This window comes from Phoca vitulina, unplaced genomic scaffold, assembly GCF_004348235.1.
Source record: "Phoca vitulina isolate PV1807 unplaced genomic scaffold, GSC_HSeal_1.0 scaffold23, whole genome shotgun sequence".
NCBI lineage: Eukaryota > Metazoa > Chordata > Mammalia > Carnivora > Phocidae > Phoca > Phoca vitulina.
Genome location: NW_022589726.1, coordinates 2,381,816 through 2,398,725, shown reverse-complemented (window position 1 = coordinate 2,398,725; position 16,910 = coordinate 2,381,816). Strand labels below are relative to the sequence as shown.

The 16,910-nt window shown below is 37.2% G+C and overlaps 1 protein-coding gene across 2 annotated transcripts in view; it reads left to right on the top strand.

Moving 5' to 3' along the window:
• Positions 1-16,910, top strand: part of TRHDE (thyrotropin releasing hormone degrading enzyme) — a 371,263-nt gene that overhangs the window by 4,234 nt on the left and 350,119 nt on the right. For both annotated transcript variants that reach the window (XM_032420460.1, XM_032420459.1), the window contains exon 2: positions 11,666-11,939. In XM_032420460.1, coding sequence (XP_032276351.1) covers positions 11,666-11,939 — 274 coding nt within the window. The remainder of the gene's footprint in view (positions 1-11,665; positions 11,940-16,910) is intronic.

The window sequence follows — 16,910 nt, the reverse complement described above, 5'->3', positions numbered from 1 at the left end:
AGAGGATTTTGCCCTGCACTGCCGCCCTCGCCCCCCCCCCCCGGCCAACACGCCCACCTCGACTGTTACCTGGCAGGCACGGAGCAGAGAGTGAGCTTTGGCTGCATAAAGTTTTCCAAAACTGGAAGTTGAGATTCGGAGCAGTACGAGCAGGTCCAGGTGACAGAGTCAGGGCGAGGGCGACAGGGGTCCGGAGGAGGCTGCCATGGCCAATGCCAACGAGAAATGTCCTTGCAGGTGCTGCCAGCTCTCTTGGCACAAACATAAAGTGACTCTAGTTTTTTGCTGTTGTTCTTGAGTTACTGCCTCTGGAAATAACTCCAGTGGTGAAAAGAGTTTGGAAAGCTAGCGGTCAGTCTCAAATGCCTTGTTAATGAGTGCCTTTGATGCTTTTTAGATGTGGGCAGTATTTTCCTTTTTGTTTTTTTTTTCTGAGAGGCTGTGGGGCTTTTCACCACTTGTTTAGAGTTCAGACTTCGTAGTCAAACAGAAGTGGGTTCAAATCCCAGATGCAGCACTAGCTGTGGTGAAGGCTTGAAGACGCTGATGAATCTAAGTAACCAGCTCCTGACAATGACTACCTCTAGTGCTTATCCAGCAAAATATATTAACTTAGTCCCACAAGAACCCTACGTGGAAGGTGCCATCCACACTTCCTATCTTACAGATAGGGAAATGGAGGCACAGAGAAGTCAAGTAATTTGTCACACAGTGAGCTGACAAAGCAGGGATTTAGACCCAAGCGGTTTGGCTCCAGAGCCCATACTTTTAGTTTTAACTTGGTGATAATAATAGTAGTACTGTCCTCACAAGATTGTTGCAGGTGTCCTTGAGTAAATGCATTGAAAAGCACTTAACCCTATACCTGGCATATAGAGTGTCCTCTATAAATATGAGCTGTTTTGAGTGTCCTGTGATAGTCAGCACTCAAGCATATTACTGAGTGAATAAACATCTGATTTTTACTTTTTGCCCTAATCCATTGCATTTAAAATAACTTTGATTAATTAAGTGACTACAGAGCCAGCAAACAACCGAAATGAAGTTAAAAAAGAAATCGACAACCTTAGAAGTAGAGGCAGGTTGGAGATTACAGTGATGCCCCTGGCAGAGCCTCTCCTGTTCTCAAATGATTTTCACAAGAGCAGAAAACTGGGGCTCAGAGCAGCCCCAGGTACCTGAGATCAGTCCCAGGTGCCTGAGATCAGCAGGCTTGGCAGTGGAGAGGTGAGACTCAGACTTTGGTTTTCTGATGGACCGGGGCTTATGGTGGCTGGAAACTCCCAGAAGTTGTTATTGTGTAGGAGGCTGGGAAATTTCAGTGTGTTATGGGAGAACACAAAAGTTTTATTATTTATAGAGTGCTATGAAGCAACCTCAGATCGATTTTCCAAAGCTTTAGTAGTTGTATGATAGTTAAAGCCTCCTATAAGTGAATGTATATTCATTTTCAAACTCCTAAGATCAGATGTGGATAATTTAAACCCTCTTTCACCACTTCCTTTAACATATTCTAAACAATACAGAATAAATACATTTTTTAAAACCCACCATCATATCAAGTATGGGGGAAAAGGCGTAGAAGGCAAATTTGCATGTTGTGTTTGGAAACAAGCTTATGTCAAAATGTCAATAGTGGGAGTTGCATATCACTGATAAATCTTGCTCTGGTGAAATAAATACTTCCAACAAATCCTGTGTTTTGAGCCATGCCAAAATATATTTGTTGGAACTGAGCTTGTTTTGGTCAGTGTATTCAAATTAACGGGACTCTTAAAAAGACCAGATGTTTTTGCTTGACCCATAACTGTTTTCTTGTACCCCTAGTGCATATTTGTGTTCAAACTCTCTCCTTCAGTTTTCTCCCAGAGATGTAAATGACTTGGTTGAAAGTTTAACCTAGAGCACATGTGGCTGTATTCTGCATCCTAATAGAAAATCTGGATTCAATATTTCTGGAGCTGTCAGGATGGTTTTGTTTCTAAACAGCATCTTAGAGAAAGTCCTTGTTTCTCTTTGTTTTTTTTTTCCCTTCATTACCGGAGTGAATATGATAATTTCTTGAGTCTTTCTAACTGGAGTTGATATGGCAAAGGAAATCTCTGTTCACAATTATGTGACCATTACATCTATTAAATCTTTTTTTTTTTTATTTTTTTTTTTATTGTTGTCGTTACTATGGCTACTGGGAGAATTTTTTAAACATACCAATGTCAGGAACTCAGCCAGGTTTGGATTTTGATTGGTGATGATTTCGTCCCCCAAATGCTCTGTAATTTGATATTTTAAAACACTTTCCAAGAGGACATAGATGTAAATTCTAAATTTTCATTTGATTAATGATTAAATATCATGGTCTTTAGTTAGTTGTAGTTTTTGCCAAGTTAATTTTTGGATAATTTTTGTAATAAAAATAAGTATTTATTCTGCCAATGGGGAGTCACAGCAAGCAACTGGAAATATTTAAAAGAGCAGTACTACAATTCAGTCCACCTTACTTAGCCTATATGGAGACAACTCATTAATACCCAGGAGTCAATTGATTCTTTGGTTTACTTCTCGGAGGTCTGAGAGAAAGAATTTGGGTGAGGGCAGGAAAATTAGATTTCACTATTGCTATATACCTATGACCCTTGGAAGGTTTTATTCCCCCGCTAGGCATTGGGTGGGACCTGGTTTTGTCCTACAGGGAACACTTACCTTTTCTGGTTCCCATAGTGCACTGGAGAAAGGTAGAGGACAAACTCTCTCCTGAAACCCAAGGCTCCTCTACTTTCAGTTGATAGTTCGGCTAATGGGAAATTCACCACTTGTGGAATATTGCAAATAAATAAATTCTCTTGAATTTGAAATGTTTACACACAGCAGTAAATTATCTCCATTAGGCAGAACACATACTCATTTCTTTCTCAAGTTGGTGCATAGCAGGCAGATAAAAAGGGTGTGTATTTATGCCAGAGTATCCTATAGTAGAATATACTTGCTTAGAATTAGGTATATGTTCATTTACCTGAAGTAATTGCTGCTTTCGGGTAACCAGATGGCAAGCATACCCATGTTCAAAGTAGGGTACCTTAATTTAGAACCAGATGGTTGGATTGAAGGAGGAAATTTACTCAAAGTAAATGAATATTTTATCCACTTTCAAAAGGGAGACAGTTTTTTTTTTTTTTTTTTTGACAAACTTTGGGTCTATAACATGCCACAGTTACAGAAGACAAAATAAAAATGGGTGGTCTTTTTCTATAAAGGATTATTTTAAAGAGAAACCATGATCTCCAAATAAAATGGGAAAATAACATTGTGGTTCTCAGAGAATTGCAAAAAAATCTCTTGCAAAAATCTTGTGGAGAATCTTGTGGAGAGAATAGAGGATTTTATGGATAGGCATTTGATCTTCTGTGGTATTAGTGTACATGGTTTGATGCCTTGTACTTTCCTGGACTGAATTAATAATCATGATATTTAATAAAAACTTGAAAACCGCCACATGGCTTTTATATTGAAAGCAGCCTCATTTCTCTCATTCACTCTGGTGAGGAGATATCTTTATATGAGCAAGTTAGAGTTTATGTCTTTTTGCTCCTCTGTAGAAGGCTCTGAACTGAAAAATCTGTAAGAACCGGTTGTTTCTGTGAAAACTTTTTATAGAATTCCTTAATGAACTTAGCTCATTGTTTTCCTGTCAGGCACACATAACCATATGGCCAGAGTCCCATGCTGGATTTTGGTCACAATTCATAATGTCACCAGTAAACCAAATCTAGAAAATATTTTTAAAAAGCTTTGATCAGTTAATAATGAATAATGACTCATTTAGGTAGGAAAATCCATACAATTGGTGTTTGTCTTGCCGTGTTTTCCATGATGCCATCTGATTTGATTACCCTGGATAGTAATACAATATACACTTCCTCTCAAAGAGTTAAATTATTTTGCCTGTGTTTTTATGTATATAAAGTACTCTAAATCCTCAACAGGGCCTATCTGCTCTGGATCTCTTTCAAACAAAGGTGGACCTGTCACTGGTTCTCTGGTATTTGTTTGGTTTGCAAAGCATGTTCATTTCCTCAAACCCGTTCTTGCCACTGGGTATGGGGATGGGCTTGAGGCAGTAGTACAGGGTGATGGTTTAGGTTTGTTGAGGATGGGGACATTTGCCCATGTGATGACAAGAATCAGACTCCGTTCTTTAAGCACAGCTTCAGAGAATGATATAAAAGGAGCAAGGAAGAAATGATGGATCTTTAATACATGAATGTTTTGCAGTCTGTAAGGAAGGGTGTTCCTCTTCACCCCATGCTCATTCTCCCACCAGCCAGCAATGACAATCATCATCATTGTCAAAATCGCCCACTTCCTTTTAATTATTTGTCTGTCCTTTATGTGCTTTCAGATTTGCAACAGTGGCTGGGTTCCTCCAGAGTTTTTCAAAGTCCCATGTCATCCTGCTTTTTGCCACTAGAGAGTGGATGCTCTTTCCAGCAAGTAGAATCTCACTCACTACCTAGAAATTGGGAGAATATGAAGATGAAAGATACCCGCCCCCCCTCACTCTTCTCAGTTTCCTGGCCAATCTGGAATGATTTCACACGGCTACAATGTATGGTGGTGTTGGGAATAAGATTGGCAAGATTGGGTGGGGCTGAAGTGGGGTGAGGGGGCCCCAGCTCACCCCTCCTGTCTTCCCTGCTTCTGAATAAATGAGTGGCTGCGTGGTATAGGGAGCTCTAGCACTGGTTTTCCAGGGATGGGTTGAACTGATTCCTCCCAGTGTAGACCTATGTTCACTTGCAGGATGAAGTTTTAGTTTAATTATTCAGATCTTTCCCTATGGCCACACAACTGAAAAAAAAAATCAGAGGATGGGTACACAAAGAATGAAGTTTAAAAATTACCACTCCTGGTTACTTTTCATCTCTTTTAAGAATAGGTTCAGGCTGCTTTTGGTTGTATTGCTGGATGGAAGAGCATGTGTGTGCTTAGTGTGTTCAGGGACTCTGGATCCAGGCTGCCTGGGTTCATGACCTGACTCTGTCACTTACTAGCTTTATGACCCTGGCCAAATTTCCTAATTGTTCTGTGTCTGGTATCCTTATCTGGCAAATGGGGATAATGATACCCTGTTTCATAGGGTTCTTGTGAGGATCATGAGTTAAGTAATAAAGCACTTAGAGCCATGTCTGACAATTGGTAAGCTCTTTTGTGGGTATTAATATTATTATATTATTCCATGGCTGGAGATCTACTATTTGCATTGGTACAAGGTCATATAGGGTCAATATTCTTGCCTTGGGGTTTTTCCCTATTAGCAAGACAGTGGGGACAGTGGTCACCGTGGACATTCCTTCCACTGCTCTTTGGTTTGCCCCCCCAAGCAAAGTTAAAAAGGCAGAGATGAGGAAGCAGAGCCTCTCCACCCTGAAGAAGAGAGTGAAGAGAAGCATTGTGGTTTTGCACAGCAAGAGAAACCCATGCTTGGTCCAGGCACTGAGAGCTGGAGAGGGCCGAGAGAGCTGGAAGAGAGTGTGAAACAAAGGGAACATACAACTCTCTAATTATGGTCCTGCTCTCTGTCCAACGGTGAGAATAGCAGAGACCAGTGACTGAAGGGTTGGGGGCGGGGTGCCTTCCTTGTTACTGGAGGGCAGTGTGACAAATAGAAAAACCCCATATACCAAAGGAAAGGCACACTAGTCATTTGCTATTATTGTTCCCAAGACTTTATTTGAGTTCTGACAGTAGTGGTACTTCATAATACTTACATCATGCTGTGCCTCCTTCCAATATTAAACAAATGACTCTCAGACACTAGTTTATTTATTCTTATGAGAACCTACTATTCTGGCCTGCAAAGGTAATTTTAGTGCATTCAAAATACTCTTCATCAATAGTGATCAAACACTCAGGACTCATTTTTGATAAGAGTATTTAGTACATAAATAGGAAAACAATTATGAATATTGTGCTCTGTTTTTATAACATGATTATTCACACATGCAACACTTCCTACATACATATTGCTGGCATTATTGCATTATGTTTTTAGTTTACTAGAATGGTTATTTAAAAAAAATAGATTACACGCTTGCTTATAGCACTGAATATTCAGCAGGAGTACTTTTCTTCTGAAATGGCAGAGGTTTAATGACTCATTGAAGTACATAAAAACACACAGTCTAAACAACGACCCATTTTGGCTTAAAATGTTTTGTCATTGAGTAATAATTCGCATTTTGATTAACAACCTTAACTTTAAATGGGACATGTGTAACTTCCATGACCTTGTAACTAAGTCCATCTCCTGCAAACAGTGGAATAGTAACTAGATGTTCCATTGGAACTTTTCTTTAGATCTTGGGAGTTTTTATTAACAGTCTGAAACTGTTGCAACACCAGGCAAATTGCAATTGCGATAGAAGGAAGCTCAAAGATCATTTTTCACTCCTGTATGTGTGGTATGCATAGGTGTGGTCCAGATGGAAACCCTCCAATCGGGCATGCTGTTTGTGAGGTTCTCTTGGTTTGGGTGGGTTCCACAGAGAAAAGTCATGAATCAGTCTGAATGCTAACAGTGTCATGCAAATGTTGGTTTCCTCTGCATATTTTAACTTTACAAAAAGGCAAACTGAAAATAATGGAACAGAAATTGTTTTGATTCACATACAGTAATTTGTTGGCAATATCAACCAATGTTAATGCATTACTTCTGCTGGATCTTATCATAATGACTTGACACAAGTAGCTTGCCTAGTGAACTTCCGCAGAAATAAGAAGAAATCAATTCTCTGTATCCTTCAGAGGCAACACAGAGCTTTACGCTCTCCTTAGCTCAACCAAAATGTCAAATAGGCAAGTTGTTAAGAAATAAAGTAATTTATTTTAGATAGAAGAGAATTAAAATACATGTATATTATTTATATTTCTCTAGTTATGCTAAAGTGACATTCTTGGAATGACACTTCTAGGATGTCACTTTTGGAAATGGCATTTTTTATGGTAATAGATTCATTAAAAGATAAAAATGATTTTGTTTAAAAAAAGCAGGAGAAAAACAGAAAACGAAATACTTGTCCCTATTACCTTCTGCCTCCTGCTGTTTTATATTACTTCTAGCTGCATTTACGTATCTTGTATCCATACTGTATATTAAAATGTTTTCTATTTTTAATTAATTTTTTTGTATTTCTTCTATCTGGTGTCCTGCTACCACCTCTGACTTACTTCGAATTTACTCAAAGCCCAAATTCATTATTTTCTACTCCAAATCACCTTGTTTAGAGGCCTCTTTGATGTTTTTAATGACAGTAAACAGAAAAGAAGTCTCACTTCCACCAAGTTGAAGGCAATCCTAACATACATACGATGAAGACAGAATGATATTTTTGAAATCCAACAGACACTGTTGCCTGTTGAGGGGACAGAGACTTGAACTAGGTCTCTTTGTTAGACAGGGGGGTATCGAGGGTGAGAGAGGTGTTAGAGATGGACTGGCAGTGCTGAGACTTGATAAAGCCAGAATCTGTGAGAGGACAGACAGCACACTAATTTAATAAGTGAGTCAACACTTTTTTAAAGGCTTATTTCTGTGCCACCTGGAGTCTGCCTCATTTCTTCATCTGCTTCTGACCTTTAAAATACTACCCAGGCTTTAAGAACAATTCTTACGCTTCTTCCTCTGTGAAGCCTTTTCTGTTCCTAAGGCAGGTGGTTCTCAACTGGGTAAATTGCCCACCCCCCCAGCCCCACGGGCTTTTGGTTGTCACAGCTGGGGTGGAAAGTGCTACTGGTATCTAGTGGTAGGGGCCCTGGGATGTTGCTACACATCCTACAGGATACACGTCAGCCCCCAACAAAGAATAATTATCCAACTTAAAATGTCAGTAGTGCGGAGATTGAGAAGCCTTGCTTCAGGAGAATGTAATGTCTTTGTACACTTTCCTTTTTTGTCATGGCTTTTTGTAGAATACCTGCTTAGGTATTTGTTTAATTTCTTTCATTAGAGTATAAACTCCTTGAGGGAAGAAAGCATATATACTTATCTTTTTCTCCTCAGTGTTTGAACACTCAAGAATGACGATTAAGAGAAACAAATGCATAATAGAGCTTGTAGTAAAAAACTATTTAGCAGTAGTGTAATTTAATATTTAAAACAATCTCATCAAACTCAGGGAATATTTTATTTCTCAATTTTGTTCAGTTATAGAATCTCGAGCTTGGAAAAGACCTAAAAAGTAATCTAGTCCAACTGCTCTTCATTACCAAGGGACTTCTTCTGATTTCCTAAATACTGAATTGAAATTCAATTGCAATCGTCCTCAGTTGCCAGACTGTGAAATTGGTATTTCCTCATTTAGACATTATCAGAATATATGGTGGCCCTCTGTGCATAGCTATATACTGTGTGTGTGAATTCATTAAGAATATTAATTGCAGAAAAAGGCACTAGATGGTCTTTATATTCCTTTCAACCCTGAGAATCAGTGATTTAAACTGCTAGCTTTTCTAATATATTTACTTACTATATAAGGCAAAAAGAGAGTACACAGTATGATTCTTCTGCGTAAATATTTGGTTTATGAATTTCTCATTAACCCAGGGGTATTTAATCTTCTACATCTAATAAATTCCTACCCATTAATTACTTAATGCCAAAGACACCCTTGATTTTTACTTAATGATTAGTACATTCTAATTGCAACCCTTTTGTTGAATTCTTGCAGAACTTTCCCCCAGTATTATTGGTTGTCTACCTTATCATGACCTTAAGGACAAAAAAGGTTATATCTTTTTTTTTATTATTATTTTTTTAAATTTTATTTTATTATGTTATGTTAATCACCATACATTACATCATTAGTTTTGGATGTAGTGTTTCATGATTCATTGTTTGCGTATAACACCCAGTGCTCCATTCAATACGTGCCCTCTTTAATACCCATCACCACGCTAACCCATCCCCCACCTCCTCCCCTCTAGAACCCTCAGTTTGTTTCTCAGAGTCCATAGAAAAAAGGTTATATCTTAAAAAAAAAAAAATCCTACCATGTACCTAATATATGGAAAGCTCACATGCAGCAGACAATGTCTGTCAGTGGTGGAACTGGAGTTCTCAGATACTTGAAAGTTAAAAAGAACACTTTTTACTCATATATGGAATCCTGTAGGTAACTTTTAAACAACTCAGGAAAGAAATATCAAGCTCAGTGGACATTTCAATTAATAAGATGGAAAGATGAGATTCAAAAACGTTATGGAAGACAAAAGCATGTGAAGAGCAAATTGTAAATGGGTACATTTTAACTAAAAGGTACTGACATTTCATTAAACAAAATATATTACTATCGATAGAAAATCATAAGGAAAAATATTACCATGTACTGGCATTTTTGGAAAGAAGAACCTTTATTACCAATAGTTGAATTAAAACATTGTTTATAAGTTATGGCTAAAGATTATTTTACTGTTCTTGAAATATAGTTAATTGTTACTCAGATGCAGAAAATGTGACTTCTAGACCCGGCTTTGTACTAATTGCCGTGTAATTTTGGACAAATCACTTAACCCTACTGGAATTCCCTTTTCATTTTAGAAATTTATGAGAGCTGGACAGTTTGTTTCTAAGACTGCTTCCAACTTTAATCTTATATTTGTCTTAAGATTTGTAGTTAAAACTTCTTTCCCATACATTATATCATTTTATCATCTCGACAGCTTTGGAAGGAAAGCATAGAAAGCATTATTATTTTCCTTTTACTAATGAAAAAATAGGCTCAAGCTGTTACCCAAGCCTGGTAGGTAGCAACCCAGTACTGTTTCTAAGATAACTCCCCAAAATTCTGTTTCTGAGAGTACATATACAGTTAATCTTTTAAAATGTCTTATTCTTATCTATTTCAAAATTAACTTTCAAAAAAGTAGACTCTCAAGGATAAATGTAAGCTTCATAATGTTAAAAAGGTATAAACATTTACATCTGATGGTTTGAGCCAGGGATAGCCAATAAGATTCAATGCACATGTCAACTCCTATTGATTGCTAGTAGCTGCCTGAAGTGTTATGCTGAGAATAATTTTGAGGCCAAGTTTGGGCTCAGTGGGAAAGTGTGCCATGTTAGATTAACCAGGAACATTGTGGATGTTGGAGAGGGGAGTGGTGGCAGAACTACTTATGGGGGAAAGAGTCTTTTAAAGAAATGACTTCAGTACTTAGTAATGTTTTATGAAGGGTCTGATATTGACTTGCCTTATATTGAGTTTTGTAACTAGTATTATCAGAAAAGTTTAATTGATTTGTATCATGCATGTTTTCATAAATAATGGTTTCTTTTTCAGTTAAAAGAGTGTCCTTAAAGTTAGTTTGAGTATTTCTCTTTGTAACCATAACTGTGACAGAATGTAGAGGTTGCTTCTAGTTAGTTTTATTTTTTATTTTTTTTTAAAAGATTTTATTTATTTATTTGAGACAGAATGAGAGAGAGAGAGAGAGCACATGAGAGGGGGGAGGGTCAGAGGGAGAAGCAGGCTCCCTGCCGAGCAGGGAGCCCGATGCGGGACTCGATCCAGGGACTCCAGGATCATGACCTGAGCCGAAGGCAGTCGCTTAACCAACTGAGCCACCCAGGCACCCTGCTTCTAGTTAGTTTTAATGAAATGCAACTTTGCAGCTTGATCTGAAAAGTTGAGGGCATTAAATGTGCTTTATATAGATATATACACACATATGCACATTAGCATGTTTGTTATATAGATATTTATCATATAAATTTGCATGTATTATATTTGGTATATATATTTGGTATTATATATGGTATTAACATAATAATACCAAAGTTATAGTTTATGTAATAAATACATATTATGAGTTGTAAAAACGAATAGTCTCTGGATTATTCAGTATAAATATGTGTTAAACCACTCCAAGAAAGGTTAAAGACATTGTGAATCAGTGGCTGCAATTTATTAACTGCCTGATGGTTGCTCTTCATCTTTCACAGTGATACATACTTTATATCCTCTTTACCTACTAAGCTTTACAGTACTTTTTAAAAGTTAGGCTTGATTATTTCCTTTCAAGCAATGAAAACCTAAACCTTAGAGAAATTTAGTAATCCTCCAAGATGATATGGCTGAGAATGTTGTAAAGCCAGAATTTAGGCCAACTTTTGTCAGGTTTCAAAGTCTGTAACAAAATCAGATCGTGCCTAGCTGAAATTTGAAGGTTCAGATATTTTTCACTGGTGGTCTATATTCTATATATATCTGAGGACAACTTTTGGATTTTAGTTTCACTGTCTTAACTTGTACACCATTAGAGGAGAAAATGGGGGCATACCAAAAAGGAGAACTGTTACTCTCCAGTATTTGCCAATGGGATGCCAATGAGTTGTTTTTCTGTAAAGTGTAATGTTTTGTCTAATAAGCACTGGTCTGGGTTTAGAGGATTTACTTTAAATTGAGATAAAAAATGTCCCCGAATAATTTTTATCATAGGGGAAATATATGTGAATTATACTTTCATGCTATTCATGCACTTAAGTTCGGTACAGAAAAAAGTACCTTGTGATTTGGCAAAATACATTATTTTATCAGCAGAAGCATGTAAAATGGTCATAACTTAACTGAAGCCATAAATGTAATTGAGAATGTCATTTTCTTTTTTCCAGATTCCTTGGTGTTACTCAGTTTTCGCCTACACATGCCAGAAAGGCATTTCCTTGTTTTGATGAGCCAATCTACAAGGCTACTTTCAAAATTAGCATCAAGCATCAAGCAACCTATTTATCTTTATCCAATATGCCAGTGGAAACTTCCGTGTTTGAGGAAGATGGATGGGTTACGGATCACTTTTCACAGACCCCTCTCATGTCTACATATTATTTAGCCTGGGCAATCTGCAACTTCACATACAGAGAAACTACCACCAAGAGTGGGGTTGCAGTAAGTATTTTAAACTTAAATATGTTTTTAGATAATGTACACACTGTATAGTAATCTGATATCTGGATTACCACTGAATCATTTTTATCCTCTTCAGGTCTTATATAGCTAAATTCTTTTGTTAACCCTTGGGGGCGGGAAATTATCTTCCTGGTTTCTAGAGTCAAAGAGGACTGTCTTTTCCATACCCAGCCCTCTTGTCCCTTTCGCCACCTCCCCCACCCCCACCATCCCTGTCCCTCTTCATCTTCTGAGTATTTCTGAAACAACTGTTGTCTGCTTTGGGAAATTGCTTTTTATTTATATGACTGGGAAAGCTGCTTCTTTTTATTGTGAAATATTTCAAATATCCAGAAAATGTAAAGAATAATATAATAAACTTCACAGGCCTACTAGCCAGCTCTAGAGAATCTAAACGTTTTATCATCTTTGCTCTAGTCTAATTTAGTTTTTGAGAAAGTAAAACATATTGGATAGAGTTGAAGCCCTCTGTGTGTACCTGCCTGATCTCATTGCCTTGCCTCCTCCTTTAGAGATAACTACTGTCCTGAGTTTGATGTTTGCTATTTCTATGCATATTATCACACAATTACCAAGTATGTGTATATATATATTTCTACAATAGATGCCATGCTTTAAAATTTCATATAAGTGGTTTATATTATAGATATCATTCTGTAAGTTATTTTTATTTCATTTTAATTTTTGATTAAAATTACGTTTTTGTGGTTTATCTGAATAGAATGGGTTGAGTGAAGATATCAAAATCTGTCATCCTCCTATAGATAAACATTTTAATTTTTCTGATTAACAACAATGCTCAGTGAACATTTTTGTCCATGAGTTCTTATGCCGGTGTGCTAGGGATTTCTGTAGGGTTGTAAAGCTTGTTTTAGCCCGTAACACCCAAGTGTATGGAAATACGTTCTTAGGGGAGCATGACATATGGGAAGCCTAGAGAAGACATGCTCTGCATTTAATTTATAATAAGAGTCAATTGGACTTTCTGTGATAACTATCATTTGTGACAGCAAGGTTCTAAGCATTTTTTGCATGCTGTTGTATTGTACTAGTCAGGCTAGGTCAGGCCATGCTGAGTTAACAACTTCCTCCTCATTTCAATGGCTCACACAATAAATATGCATCTATTTTAGTTTTTATGTTGCCCCTAAAGCAAGGTATTATGATTCTGTTTTTCCAGATGAATAAAGTAAATTGAGGTTTAAAGACCCAGAGTCAAAAAGTAAACAAGTGGTAGAGCTGCAAGACAAACTTTTGTTGGTCTGATCCCAAATTTTGGGCTTTCCTGCCATGTGCCCTGGGAACTCTGTTTCGTCTTTTCAGCTGTATGTCTGTAAAAGAATTCAAGTAATGATTCTCCTTATCCGGTGGCCATTGTATTTGAACGCAACAAAAGGAGTTAATAGAAACCTATATTCTTGTTCTGTAGAAAGTTCATAGGTCTATAACAACCTAAATTTTGAAAAATAGGTTTGGATAAATAAATTTTTCTCAGTGTTACTTTCAATTTAAATCACTGTGGAACCTATTTAAAAAGTAAAATCTGCCTCCATAAAAAATTAATGCCATTATTGAAGAGCTGTGTAGAGTGAATTAATCTACATAATCATTAAAATTAGGTCCTAAATGCTGGCTTTAGAGGGCCAGAAGACATTTTGCTCTTCTGGACTTGTACTCGTTTGATATGTTGAGTTCCTTTGATGTTTGTTGATGTCTCTTATGGATACTTGAAGGCTGTACATGTTGGACGACACACAGAAAAGGAACACCAAGACATCTCATTTACTTTGACGTCTTCAAAAGTTGATGGCTGGCTTGCTGTGCGTCAGCTTGTAGCATAGGGCACACTGGAACTGTTTTTTCTAGTATGTTTTCTTTAAAGCATCTTAAAAGTGTTCTCAGCCCTACACAATTAAGCTTGTTGCTAAGTGACCCATATTTAAAACCAGACACACTCTAATTATTTAGATGTGACTTTTATTAGAGTTAAGAATCCAGGTAATTAGTAAACATTTTAAAATTCCTGCTTAATAATTTTTATGTAGAAAAGATAAAACATGCTACCAGAGAACATCGAAAGGTCAACTGAAATAAAATTTTAGATTGTATAATCTAAAAATGCTAAGGATAATAAAAAGGAAAACAAAATTGCCACTGGGAGCCCTTATTTATCAACTGTGGAAATACACTTTAAAACCTGGCTCTTTTTTTTGGTCACCCCTTGGATATCCAATCTATTTTTATTTTCATTGCATTTCCTCTTTATTACTGGGGAGGAAGACATGGGAATCACATTTCTGAACTCTTAACAGCTGAAGGGAGTGGAAGTTTAGCTTTAGGATCTTGGGGTGGGACAGTCATGTGAAATCCAGGTGGTCATTTTGGATCAGAAGCTGATGCAGTTTTCTTTGAGATATGAGAGTATAACTAGAGTAGCATCTTAATAATTTACAGCTGAATTGTAACAGTGCCTCAAGTGTGTGTATTTGAAGCATCATCATTTACTTCTCAAGTTTTCTACACTCTGCAAGGCACTATGCTAAGTAATTAGAAAGGTAAAAAACTTTAAGATCCTTCTAGTAGAGTGATTGCATGTGCATCTTTCCAATGGAATCCAAGCTGGTAGACATATTTTGTTTACCCATCCCTAAAAGGCTTAATATTTTTGTAATTAATGGTCGATATTTAGAAATTGAGAGATTGCACATAAAATTATTTATTTCTGGCTTCTCTTGAAAAATGGGAAGATCTTGGGTTCACATTCCCACTTGGCAATAATTGTTCACTCATTTATTCCTTCAGCAAATACTTACTGATTGAGCGTCAGGTATTGTTCTGGGCTCTGGTGATATAGCAAGAAACAAAGCAACAAGGTTTCTATTCTCAGGGAACTTACATTCTAATGAGGAGAGAGTGACAATAAACAAATAAATGTATATCAGGTGGTAATATTTGCTATGAAGAAAATCAGTGTGCTGTAGCTGGATGGTGACTAACCCATTTATATGAAGCATTTGCTTCCTAGTGTAACCTAATTCAGACCACTTTTTTCTTCTGCACCATGTCAACTTCACTGTTGTATATTACCTGCTTTCTTTCTGTAAGTGTTTGGATTTTCAACCCTTGTCTAGGGACATAATTCAAGAGGGTAGCCAAGGAATATGCATCAGAAAAGCAATGAATTCACTAACTGTGTCTTAGTGATACTGGCATTCATTAATTGTGAAATGAAAGTTGTAGAAAATCAAGACTGTTTAGAAGAGGGAGAAATTGCTAAGGCTGGAGTCTAATGATGTGCTTCATGGTGGAGATGGGACTTAATATGACAGTGAATGATGGTTTGGTCTTAGAAAAGCAGATGATGTGTGCATATAATCCTTGGTAGGAAATGTTACTAAGAAAAGACAAAGAGTTGGGATATCTACAGGATATCTACGGGAGATAGTGTATGGTTATTATGATCATAAACATCATCACTTCTGCTGCATTCTAGTGGTTACAAATAAGTCACTAAGGATGGTTCTGATTTGCTGGAGGAGGGCATATATCCCACCTCTTGATAGGGAGTGTCAGAGAATTTGTGGACAAGTTTTCAAATCAGTACATCTTCTCTCGGGCCACAAATTATTTACATTCATCTCATGTACAAAATATACTCACCAGTAGGTCTCACTGCATTATAACATCAGGTTGAAGTCTGAGATCCAGGATCTCACCATCAAATTTAGGTCTCGGTGTAGATGAGACTATTTGGGTTTCGTTTCTTGAACATGGTTTCTCTTGCTCTGAAGACCTGTTATCTATCTTCTCTCCCCCAATAGACAATGGCGAGATGAGAATATGATTGTTTCAATAGGATTTTCCATTCAAGAATGGAGAAAATGGGAGGACATAACAGTCACTGGCCCATAGCAGTTCTGAAATCCAACTGGGCACATGTTGACAATTTTAAAATTATGAGTTAGTGCTGTTCCCTGTGAGTTGTCCTTCCTGGCACTTGGCCCCATCATTTGGCCTCTTAGTTTTGCCTTTTAATGCATCTTATCTTTTGTAATTAAAAATTAGTTTGTGTCTGCAATTGAATAGCTTTCTCAGCTTGCTTCCTATCAATAAAAAATTAGGGGTCCAAAGGCTTATTTATTTATTTTTGTATTGGCTCTGTTGCTTTAAGTCAAAACAGGTATAATTTTTTTTAAAAGATCTTATTTATTTAAGAGCGAGCGAGTGAGAGAGAGCACGAGTGGGGTGAGAGGCAGAGGGAGAAGCAGACTCCCCACTGATCAGGGAACCCAACTTGGGACTTGATCCCAGGACTCCAGAATCATGACCTGAGCCAAAGGCAGACACTTAACCAACTAAGATGCTAACCCAGGTGCCCCCAGGTATAACTATTTTTTTAAAAAATTTGATCTTTTTGTGTATCAAGTTATATCCATTCCATTAGACAAAACTAAACCATGGGTCTCTTTAATATGAGCCTTTGTCTACTGTGAGGCTTTGTAAAATAATGCTCATAACACTCTTAGATGCTTTGTTACTGAACAGAGAAGTTTTATAAGGCACCACCTTAATGTCTTTAGAAAACCTCTTGTCTGTTTGAAAAGGTTTGAAGGGCATCATTTTAAAAGTGTCTGAAGTCTTAACAGTTCCTGAAGTTGAGTCCTTGGCTTCATCTTTAGATCATCTTTCCCTGATAGTGACCTATATTTTTCCTCCCTGAGTCCAGTTTCTTACTTTGAGAATCTCTTGCCTTCTGGAGAGGCTGGGGAGGAGAATTTAATTTCAAGCTCAGTAAGTCCTATTCCAAATTTTGCTTGGAAACTGGACAGTTTGTTCTTAAACTCATCTCTCCTGTTTTGGATTTTTTATGGCCAGAGAGAAGGCATTGGCGTCACTTTCTGTATTCTACTTGAAAGTCTTCTGAGCTAGGAAATACAGTTTAATATTTGT